This window comes from Apodemus sylvaticus, chromosome 9 (genome assembly GCF_947179515.1).
Source record: "Apodemus sylvaticus chromosome 9, mApoSyl1.1, whole genome shotgun sequence".
In the NCBI taxonomy this organism is placed as follows: Eukaryota; Metazoa; Chordata; class Mammalia; order Rodentia; family Muridae; genus Apodemus; species Apodemus sylvaticus.
The window spans coordinates 68,016,126-68,028,711 of NC_067480.1; the positions used below are offsets into that span (position 1 = coordinate 68,016,126).

The window sequence follows — 12,586 nt, forward strand, 5'->3', positions numbered from 1 at the left end:
TCATCTGGAACAACAAAAAACGCAGGATAGCTAAAACTATTCTCAGCAACTAAAGAAAATCTGGGGGAATCAGTATCCCTGACCTCAAGCAATACTACAGAGCAATAGTGTTAAAAACTGCATGGTATTGGTACAGTGACAGGCAAGAGGATCAATGGAACAGGATTGAAGATCCAGAAATGAACCCACACACCTATGGCCACTTGATCCTCGACAAAGAGGCTGAAAACATCCAATGGAAAAAAGATAGCCTTTTTAACAAATGGTGCTGGTTCAACTGGAGGTCAGCATGCAGAAGAATGCGAATTGATCCATCCTTGTCTCCTTGTACTAAGCTCAAATCCAAATGGATCAAGGACCTCCACATAAAGCCAGACACTCTGAAGCTAATAGAAAAGAAACTGGGGAAGACCCTTGAGGACATCGGTACAGGGAGAAAGTGTCTGAACAGAACACCAATAGCGTATGCTCTAAGAGCAAGAATTGATAAATGGGACCTCATAAGGTTACAGAGTTTCTGTAAGGCAAAGGACACCATTAAGAGGACAGATCGGCAACCAACAAATTGGGAAAAGATCTTCACCAATCCTACATCAGATAGAGGGCTAATATCCAATATATATAAAGAACTCAAGAAGTTAGACTCCAGAAAACCAAACAACCCTATTAAAAAATGGGGTACAGAGTTAAACAAAGAATTCTCACCTGAAGAACTTTGGATAGAGGAGAAGCATCTTTAAAAATGCTCAACTTCATTAGTCATTAGGGAAATGCAAATCAAAACAACACTAAGATTTCATCTTACACCAGTCAGAATGGCTAAGATTAAAAATTCAGGAGACAGCAGGTGTTGGAGAGGGTGTAGAGAAAGAGGAACACTCCTCCACTGCTGGTGGGGTTGCAAATTGGTACAACCACTCTGGAAATCAGTCTGGCGGTTCCTCTGAAAACTGGGCACCTCACTTCCAGAAGGTCCTGCTATACCACTCCTGGGCATATACCCAGAGGATTCCCCACCATGTAATAAGGATACATGCTCTACTATGTTCATAGCAGCCCTATTTACAATTGCCAGATGCTGGAAAGAACCTAGGTATCCCTCAACAGAAGAGTGGATGCAAAAAATGTGGTATATCTACACAATGGAGTACTATTCAGCCATTAGAAACAACAAATTCATGAAATTCTTAGGCAAATGGATGGATCTAGAGAACATCATACTAAGTGAGGTAACCCAGACTCAAAAGGTGAATCATGGTATGCACTCACTAATAAGTGGTTATTAACCTAGAAAACTGGAATACCCAAAACATAATCCACACATCAAATGAGATACAAGAAGAAAGGAGGAGCGGTCCCTGGTTCTGGAAAGACTCAGTGAAACAGTATTCGGCAAAACCAGGATGGGGAACTGGGAAGGGGTGGGAGGGAGGACAGGAGAAGAGAAGGTTGCTTATGGGACTTTAGGGGAGTGGGGGGGGCTAGAAAAGGGGAAATCATTTGAAATGTAAATAAATTATATCGAATAAAAAAATTAAAAAAAAAGAAAGTAAGTGGAATATTCTATTTGCAGATGGCATATGTTTACTTAGAGAAAACCCCAGTCTCCTTTTAAAAAGTGTTTCAAGAATAAATGAATTAATAAAGTTTCAGATGACAATATAAAAAAAAGAGAGAGATAGGGGACGAATACAGAAACCCACAGCCATAAAACATGCAGAGAGTGAGAGACCTAGGAACAGCCCCAAAAGGGATAACTCTAGGAAATCCCTCCCTTGGGGAAGAGGAGGCAGAGTGTAAGAGCCAGACAGGATGGAGAACAGCAAGGAATCAAGGCCTTCTAGATACAATGGGGTAGGTGTAAAAAAAAAAAAAAAAGAAAAGAAAAAAAAAAAGAAAAAATTCAAGACAGTGTGTATTGAGCCGGATGGAGCGATATAAGTTTTGTAGATCGCACTGAACAAAGTTCTTAATGGGAGTCCTTAAATGTAAGAAACATATTTTTATTTTAACATTCTAAAGAAAGAGGACATTGGTTATCCAGGAATAGTGGATATTCCAAATATACACACATCTGTGCACATAGGCACATATACACATGTAACAACAATTATTAAAGTCAAGACTTTGAACAAGAGAAAGAGGGGGTATATAGAAGGTTGGGGAAGGAAAAGAAGGGAGGAAAGTATAAGTATTTTATAAATCCCAAAATGTATTTTTAAAGAATCTATTCAGCCATTGTACATACTTTAAACAGCTTCCTACATGTACTTTAAGTTGGATAAGCCTTGCTTCTGTCACCAAAGAAGTACCAAAATTTCCTTGAGAAGAGTCAAGGCTATATTTATCTATGAGTACAAGAACAAATGCTTATAGATTGCTATTAGGGTTAATGCTGGTTTTGAAATTTAGTATTTGTAGGTTTTCCTTCAGCAGCCAAGATTTTAATAGCAGAGTAGTTTGTTGGTTTCAAAACTTCTCTTTACAACAGAAAACCACTTCAGACCACAGAGTTTTGGAGTCCAGTCCCAGTGGACACATCTATGAGACACTCCTACTTTCACACTCAAGGCTCAGGGAACATTGCAGAATAGGGAACAGAAACATTGCAAGAGCCACTAGTCAAAGAACAAAGCAAATAAACATAAATAAAACACAAACAAACAAAGCAACAATAACAATAAAACCAACCAACCAAACAAAAAAACTTCTTTTCTATATCTTGACAAAATAGCTAATTAAGCATTAAGTTTGGTACGATCTGGTACAGGCTGGTATCACTTGCTTTAGACACATAGCATGTATTACAATAGTTGGATTACATGATAGAAATTTTGTTTTAGCTTTTTTGAGAAATCTTCATACTCTTTTTTTTCTATAATACCTCTACTAGTTTATTCTCCTAGTCATTATAATATGTACAAGGATCCCTTCTCTAATATCTTTGTTTGAACTGGTTATCATATATATATACATATATATATATAATATCATAATATATATTATATACATATATATATACACATATGAAATTGTCATTCATGTGAGGTAAAAATCTCATTTTGGCATTGATAAATGTTTATCTAATGAATACTGCTCGAGCATTTTTTCATATACCCAGCCAATGACATTGATCTATCTTCTTGTATGGTATATCTGCTGCCTGTGTTTTTAATTGAAAAATTGGGATTATCTATATATTTTAGATGGCACAAATCCTTTCACTCATTCTGTGTATTAGTATTTATTTGTATTCACTTTAATGTTTCCTTTGTGAGACAGAAGGTTCTTTGTTTGGAGTAACAAAACTTGTTTATGATGATGATGAATCTTGGTTGTTGGCTTGACATATCTAGAGAGAAGAACTCTTAACTGTGGAATGTCCTCCTTCATTCTAGATTGTGGGCATGCATGCAACATGTTCCTCATTGGTAACTGATTTAAGAGGGCCCAGTCCACTGTGAACAAATGGATTTAGGTTGTTAAGAGTATGAATCAGGGAGGAAGTCAGTGAGCACTGTTCCTCCATGTGATCTCTGCTTTGTTACTGCCTTGAGCACCTGTCCTGACTTCCTTCAAAATAATCCATTTCCTCCCCAAAACGTGCTTTTGGTCATAGGTTTATCATAGCAATAAAAAGTAAACTAGAATATCTATTTTTCTGCTTTTTGTGCTATGGAAGTTTTAGTGCAAAAAAGAAGAAAAATTTTTCATTATATATGCCCATTCTGAGTTGATATTTTGGAAAAATCCAGTGGACTGACATTTATAGAAAGTAAGGGATTAAGACTTAATAGTGACGTGTTTGTGTGCCAAGTTGACAAGGTGTAAAATGTACTGGCTGGTTTTGACACAAGCTGGAGTTATCACAGAGAAAGGAAACTCCCTTGAGGAAATGCCTCCATGAGATCCAGCTGTAAGGCATTTTCTAAATTAGTGATGAAGGGTGGGAAGGCCCATTGTGAGTGGTGTCATCTCTGGGCTAGTACCCCACTCTTGGGTTCTATAAGAAAGCAAGCTGGGCAAGCCAGAGGAAGCCAGCCAGTAAGCTACATTCCCCCATGGACTCTGCATTAGCTCCTGTATCCTGACCTGCTTGTGTTCCAGTCCTGACTTCCTTTGGTGATGAACAGCAATGTGGAAGTGTAAGCTGATAAATCCTTTCCTCCCCAGCTTGCTCCTTGATCCTGATGTTTGAGCAGGAATAGAGACCCTAACTAAGACACATACTCAGGCCCAGACAATGAGTATCTTCTGAATGCTTTCTATATACCAAGGAGAGATTTTAATGTTTTTATTCAGATATATAGAAGATACATCTGAAAAAAGTTTTTAAAGATATTTAGCACATCAAGACAAATCCCTTACATAATATTAGACACAGAAAAATTATTTCTGATTTTCACTCTTTACATATTTTTCTGCTAATGACTCATGAATGCACAAAACTATGTAAACTACTCTAGTAAACTCATAACAAATCATTCCATTATGACTAGTTATTTTTTAACAATGTTAAGATATTAAACACAAATGCACAATTGAACAATTATGAGGCAAGTGACTCTATACTAAAATATTATTGTTCATATAAGGTTCAACTTGCAAATAGGGATATGCTTAGTATTTTTTCTCAATTATAAAGCAAAATAGATTTAATCAAATTTAAAACACATATAATAGCATAATACTTCAGTAATTAATGCTTTTACCTTGTTATCTTATTTCTACAAAATGTGAAAGATTGAAAATACAGCCAAATATAACAAGAATAGCGATATATTTAGAGTGCTTACTGATCTCTGTAGATCTGCTAGGTATGGGTGGCAGCTGTGTGCCATTGCGAGCAGATGTTGGAGACTGGTGTGATGTTGGGGAAAATGGAATCATGTCAAAGATGTCAGTGGAAGGAGACATCACTGACCCACCATCAGCCTGTAATGAAGAGGAATTAGTATGATGACCTGAGAATGTCATATACATGTAAAATACATAAACACAAACCTGGGTGGAGTCAGATGACTTTCCATTCTGTAAAAGAAAAGTAGTTAACTATAGTTTCATGGGGTTTGAGCTAATACAGCAAATACTCAAAAGAAAACAGCAGAAATTTGTTCTCAAACAGATAGCAGCAATAATGTGGGCACAGTTGAAGATAGGTGAATAAGGCATGCTGAGCTTTTGTATATTTTAAACAATTGTCATTCTTGTCAGAAAATCACTAATACCTCAGAAGCTATTTAAATAAAAACAAATATTTTGAAATTGATTTTACATAAGGTTTAAAAAGGAACAGTTGAACACAATAAGATTACTTTCTTAAGTGTAAGTGTCCAAATTCAATTTAAATTTTTGTATTCTTAAAAGCAGAGTATGTTCATTAGCATTTATAAGTACAGAACAATCATTGCTGTACATTTTATACCTGAATAATTTTTAATAATAAACAGCTACCTTATAAAATAAATTAATAATTAATAATGTATACCCAAACTATTAAATTATACAATGCAGCTTAGGACTTGGAAGATATTGAAAAATGAATATTAAGATCTCCTGAAAATTCAACCAAAAATTACTGAAAATGGGACAATTAGAAATTTTTCCAACAAGGTAAAATATATGTGTTATTTTCTATAGAAACTGTCATACTGATTAAAGGATGAATTTAATTTTTTCATTGATGAAGAATAGATCTTATTTTTGCTTTTCTTATTAGATTATGGAAAGGTTACCCAGAGTGGTTCATGGTAGAGTTCTCAGGATAAAACAAATGAGGTGGTTGTATGTATAAAGAGATGGATTAGCTATTTATGTAAAATGACCATTAGTGTATTTTTTCTGAATAAAAATTGCCATCATAGTCCTTTCTTCAGCACTTCTTATGTCCTCACTCCTACAGTATTCAAGAATATTGCTCTCCTTAGCCTCTTCTTCCTCCCTGGCTTGCATATTGATCCTCAGCATATAAAAATATTACACCAGAATCATTGCTTTTCTTCTAGCTTCTGTACTAATTGTGGACCTTATTTTCAGGATTTATAAACTCATAGGATTCTCTGCTTCAAACTGCACTAAGCAGAAACTTAAAATAAAAATATCTCACTAAGACCCCAAGTCCCATCGCCTTACTTGAAGTTACACCTAACCATTTAGTATCACATAAAGGACACATTCTATAAGAATTCTTTTAAAGTAGGGAACGGATAATAGAGTTTTCTGCTTTGTAAGTTATACAATGTCTGGGAATGCTGCTCTCACTGATTGGCTGGAGCAGGCCACTTTCAGAAGGTGGTCCCACTGACAGTCCGTGGTCAGGAAAGTTAATAGGAGTGAGGGAAATGGAAAATATGTTTAGACAAGGCAATGGATCATCACTATTGCTCCAGAGAATGAGCATCGTTAAATTACCTGTAGCATAGAGACTCTGTATGGCAGCTGTAAAGAATTAATAGAAAGAGAAACATGCTAAGGAGGAGAAAGGAGCCTTGGAGGGAGTGAAGAACATACAAGAAGATTACGTGGAAAGAGTATTTTGTGAAAATTACAAGTAAACAGTTGCAAAATCTAAGTAGCTGAAGTTGGACTTCTGTATGAGTTCTCACTAATCAGTTTATTGAAGTATTGTCATATTTTTATAGTTTTAAGCAAGATATTGGAGTCACCAGGGCTTCAGAGAAAGACAGGAGAGAAGAAACTAAGAAAGTCTGTGATGATTTTTGAGGTCTTGTTGATTTAGGACAGTGGGCTCAGTAAGATGAACAGTCATGGACATAATTGAGAGTCTGGTGAATAATTAGTGATTGTAGAATTTTCTAGTGTTAATACTCATTTTAGTAATCTTTGAGTACTCATAAGTATAACTAATAGCAATGGTAATGCGTTTATATTTTCATAGAAGTAATGTGCATAGATCCATAGGATGTACATCTCTCCAAGCTCAGAAGCATAGCCAAAATGCTTTTATTCATTCACTATGATACTATAAGCAAGAGGCCAGAAAGAGGAGCCCAGTACATCAATGATAATGATTTTTTGCATTTCCCTATAAGAGGAATTCAAAAGAGGGAGTTACGGAATAAGACATTGCTAGAGGAGGTTAAGCAAAAGGTTCTCAAGGTCAGAGCTTAGGTTTTCTTTTTGTTTTTTCATAAGAGAATAAGTGCTGAAAAAAAAGAATCAGAGAGAGGCAAAGTTTTGCAAAGATCCCCAGAATAAAGATGGTGGCAACATTAAAGAGAAGTCTTGACCAAGAGTGTGAGAGGGAGACCTTTGTATAAAGGCTCCAAATGCAGAGATGCATGAGTATGAGACCAGCTGGAAAACTGAGTGCCTGAGTCAACTGAAACTGCTCTGTGACAGCAGGGTGGGTAGAGTTGGGTGGGAAGCTGTGTTTTGATCATTTTCCAGATTGCCATGTTGCCTCATACTTCTAAAATTCATTTTACTGTGATAAAATTAAATTTAGATTTTTAAAATTAAAATATAATTACATCATTTATCCTCTTCCACTCCTCCCTTGAATGCCTTCCATATCCCTTCCATATAATTACCTCATTCCTCTCAAACTAATATCAAATTTATTATTGTTACATATGTTTATAAATGCATAAATATATAGGTGCAGCATACTGAGTCCATTGGGTGTTGCTTGTACTTCTGTGTTTTCAGAGCTAAGTACTGGATAACTATTACTGGAGGCTTCATCCATGGGGAGGACTAATTGTTTCACTCTCAGCAATTGTTAATTGATCTTTGTACATTTTTAATATTACTTTAAAAAATAAGCCTTAACAGTCACACTTATACCACCAGGAAAGTACTATTTCAGTTTTGTAGGTTTAACATGGGTTTAAATTTCTAATTGTGAGATCTATTACCTTATATTTCTTTTAAAATTCATGCAAGGTAAATAGTTATGATTTGCCTAGCCACAAATCACCCAAAGATGCTTGAAACAAATGTTCAGTGCTGTGAGCAGGTATTGCCCAAGAGAACTGGAAAGAAAACATACTTGCTTCTCATTCTATAGGGTTAGTTCCTGCATCATCTCTATGTAGCCAGAAATGCTGAATATGTAGCCAAGATCTGGGAACCATTTCCTGTGGGTTGCAAATGTTCCTTACTAATGTTCATGTTTAAACTTCATGCCTTTGTTTAGAGACTCACATTTAGATTGTTGTGTAATTGAGAGTTTTCATAATGTACTCTTCCCTAGCTTGAATTCAAGAGTATTCAAGAAAGCACTAGAAAGATAAATTATCAGGCTTGTTTACCTGAAACAAAATACACATTTTAGGTTGTAATTGTCTTATGAAATCTAATCAGTGGCTGCACCGTTGATTATATAAAAGTAGGATTTTATCTAACACTGAAAAGGAAACATTTGTTTAACCAGCAATAGACAGTACTCCACAGGACTACAATTTCTTTTCATTTAACTTTTTGGCAATAACTTGATTCGTTTGAAAGCTTGGGGAACTAGTAAAGCTAAAATGTAAGTCCCTAGACATCAAAACCAAGAGGAAAAAAATTGACTTGGTGTGCCCAAATTTTATAAAGGAACTTCTGAAGGTGTTCATGAGGCCAAGAGGACAAAATAAACCCACTTTTCAAATATAAATATAAGCAACACTACCATGTGAATATAATAAATGGAAATCAGATTGTTCCTAGATGATTAGTCCCAAATGGCAGAAAACCCAGCCTCTCATCTATTGCCAAACCACGAGAACACAGGGAAAACAAGAAAACCATGGAGTCAAGGAATGGAAAGTTCTCAGTGTATCTAAATGATATGTTAGCATGAGGACCAATTTCTGAAACCAACATAAGGTTTCCAGAATCTTGAGGTATTAAGGAGATACATATAATGGAGAATATCAAGTTGTATTTCATTGGCCAGAAAAAGGAACTTGTGACTTAGTGAACTTAGTGGAATTTAGAGCTATGAGCATCCTGTGTTAGGATGGTCAGTGGTGAAGCCTTCTGTTTGGGGTAGGAGGTTGCTCCATTTAGCACGAACACAATGAAACTTATTTAGTATCCCATGACAATTTAATTTTGTACATAAAATTCAGCTATATTATTGTGTGTGGATAGTGGGATTCTTAATCAATTCCAGTATTTCCTTAGGTATTTTATAGACCATTGCCTCTATTCCTTTAAACAAACTGCTAGCAAGTTTAATTATTTTGCAAGCATTTTATATTTTATTTCTGAGTTCAAAACAAAAAAATGTACAAAGTGTCCAGAATTTCAATTCCAGAGCACTCTGTGGGAACTCAGTGTGGTGTCTTTCCTAGTGTGTACTTGAAAAGCAACATCAAGGTTTCACAAGAAAGAACAGATGTTCTTATTTCTAACTTAACAATAATTGGTTAACTTAAAAAATTACAAGCCATTAAATAATAGATGTATACATTTCAATTTGTATATTCATTATTACACGTCTGCCATTTTTTTTCAATTCAATAGTTTGAACCAATCCAGCTCTCCAAAAAATGGGTATTCCTAGGCATGACAGTACTTCATATTAAAGAGTTTACATAACATAAATTTCTTTATTTTATATAAGAAATGTTGGAAATTATTTTTACTCTAGTAAATATAGCTGTACTTAGGATTATGCCAGCTTATTTTCACTGCCATGTAAATAAAATAGAAAATGAAAAGCAAATATATTTGTTAATAATCTCTTAAAAAGACAAGCCCTCAAACCATATACACACAAACATCAAAATGGACTCAGTAGCTTGTATTTATATATTTGTAAAAATATATACATATATGTGTACACACATATACATACACATGCAACAATAAATGATCTGATTCCTTTTGCCAAAATCACTTAATAATGATATCATCCCAGGAACTGAGAAAAAGATTTCAAAATGTGACAGGTCAGACACAAATAATTTCATGACAAATGCTTACATCATGTCTGAATAATATTTGCTTCATTTTGGTGTCAGAAGCAAGTGTAGTCCAGTACATGGTCTTGTTCTTGGTCTATTTCCTAAAGCGAAGTTCAGCACTGTAGGGCCAGATTGCATGGCTATTGTGTCTAACCCCAGTAAACAGTAACCAGAATGAATGAAAGACAGAGTTTGCCACAAAGGGAGAAAGTGTGTTAAACTTTATGATCACAGTGAGATTTAAATTGTTTTATAAAAGAATTCCATGAAAGCAATTGTGTTTTGAACTACCTATGAAATTTAAATATGAAAAGTCACCCTGCCGAGTGATCTTCCTCTCTACCCATATTCAGTTTTGCTGCTGACCAAAAAATATGATTTGAATTAGTGCAGTATTCATAATCAGTAGGTGTTGAAGCCATAACATCATACACTTACTCATTGTACTTACTGGAGATGAGGACACTTGAGTTGTTCTCAACTGGTTTTCTAAATCTTGTACTTTATTTTTAAGTTCCATATTTTCTGTTTCTAAGTCTTGGATCTAAAAATAAAAAGATTATTAAATAACTTTCAGGATTATTTTGTCCTGGAAAATATTGGCTGTTATATCAGCTACATTAGCAAATAGTATTTTATTCTATTAAAATTCAAATATTATCTTGTACAAGAGGAAGACAGTGATTTGAAAAAGCTAGAAAAATATCAGAAGATCTTAGACATTAAATTAAAAAAGATTCTTGTGTGTGTGTGTAAATTTTATGTTCCTAATGTTCACTGCTGTATTTACTTGTTGAGCTGTACAATTTATACCCATAATCTTGGAGTACAACCACAAGGCAAAGTTGCTCAGCAAGACTCCTAAGGGTGGAGAAAGGGCATAATTGAATTACAAAGGAATCTGATCTGCATGGGAAACCACTTACCCAGCATCTGCTGCCTCTGCTGCTCTGATCCCCATGAGAAGCATCAGGAAGTAAAGCAAAGTCACATGAGAACACTAAGTTCTTGTGGGAATTCAATATAAAACAATTAAAGACTATACAGAGGATCCAGGAAGAAGAATTATAGGAATACAGTGGAAGCAGCTCATGCTTTTCGAGGGACAACTAATGGCAGGCCTTCTCAGTTTGTCTGAGGACATGCAAACTTCCCAGTATGCACATGAGGCAAAGGTGAAACAAGCAGCTTAGCTTACTCACTCTTTTCTGCATTCCAGCAATCTGTTTTCTTGTTTCCACATCTTTTCCTCCGGATTCTAGAAACTTCCTGTATGCCAAGTCAAATGCTTGGCCAATTGTTAATGTAATTTCTTCAGCCTTTGTAAAAAAAATCACACAGTGAAGATTTTCATGTTAACAATAAAGAATCAAACTATGATTTAATACCTCACACCTCTCCCCAAAAATAGTACGAGACATTAACAGGAAGTACTCTGAGAGGGTAATAATGATCAAGGCTAGATCCTTAATAGGCAAGCAAGTATTCTGCACTGGCATGAGAATCTGCTAATCCCTTCATCCTCAAGAGTAAAATGAAGTGTGCAAGGAGGCCATCAGTGAACAGTGATGAAAGTGAGAAAGTTGTGCAAGTTCCCTATGCAGCCAGCTCTGTTTAAACCGAAGAGCTTTCTTTTGTTTTTCCTCCCTTCCTTAAACACCTACTACCAATTAAATATAAGCATTTAACTAGAGTCTGGGAATTCCCTTGTTTGGCTATTGTTTTCTTTTCCTAGTGAGAAGGTTTTTATACTCTGGATAGGTAACATGAGTGAAGCCTTCTGGGGAGGGAGGGGAGGAGTGCGGGGGGGGGGGGGGTCCCAAGGAAAACTCCAGGGAAGCCATTTCCAATAGCACAAGTAGATCCACTTGGTTCGTAATCCTCATAGGAGTGAGCACTTTTAACCAAGGGTCAGATCTTAAACAGATGAGATGATCAAAATGTAAAATATTATGAGAGCTCCTAATTTTTGGTGATGGTAAACAGTTCATATTTTTGTATGATAATGATAAAGGAACAAAGTATAGCCATCATCTGAATTGAACCTGGCATACATTGTATCATGAAAAAAGTGCTATAGACATCCAAAGTCCACCAGCTCATTCCTTCTTCATCTAAATTTCTACATTTCATGACATTTGCATAAAGCGTTCATGAAAAAATGATTTACTTAATTAGCACCAAGAGTCTTAATAAGGTGTTGACTGACGCAATGCACTGACAAATGCCATATTTAATAAGATAAATTCCTGTTTTTAATGATAGGAAAATAGGGCTACTATTAAATATTAGAAACATTCCCCTTTAACAAACTGACATTGTAATACTTTTTATCAATTATGAACTATCTAAAACAAAGCATTAAAGAAGGACTTTTGATATACAATATAAAAATGTAAAATGTATGCATAAATCATAGAGATCTCTATTTTATCAAAGGAAAGAGAACTATGAAAAAGAAGTCACAATAAGCTGTAGTAAAAGTACTAAATATACGAAAGTGCCATTTACCTAGAGTCAAGTTAAAATTCAATTTTTAAAAAAACAAAACAAAACAAAACCCAAACAAACCTATAAGTTCAACAAAATGGTGGTGGTGCTTGCTGTCAATTCTGACAACTTCAATTCAACCAGGAAAGTCACATAGTGAGAGAGCCAACTCCTGC

General features: G+C 35.3%; 1 protein-coding gene across 1 annotated transcript in view; it reads right to left on the bottom strand.

Moving 5' to 3' along the window:
• The window catches only part of Gulp1 (GULP PTB domain containing engulfment adaptor 1), a 278,714-nt gene that overhangs the window by 18,681 nt on the left and 247,447 nt on the right, over positions 1-12,586 (bottom strand). The window contains exons 7-9 of the mRNA XM_052193637.1: positions 11,123-11,239; positions 10,372-10,464; positions 4,797-4,935 (exon numbers count right to left, since the gene is read on the bottom strand). Of these exons, the coding sequence (XP_052049597.1) occupies positions 4,797-4,935; positions 10,372-10,464; positions 11,123-11,239 (349 nt within the window). The remainder of the gene's footprint in view (positions 1-4,796; positions 4,936-10,371; positions 10,465-11,122; positions 11,240-12,586) is intronic.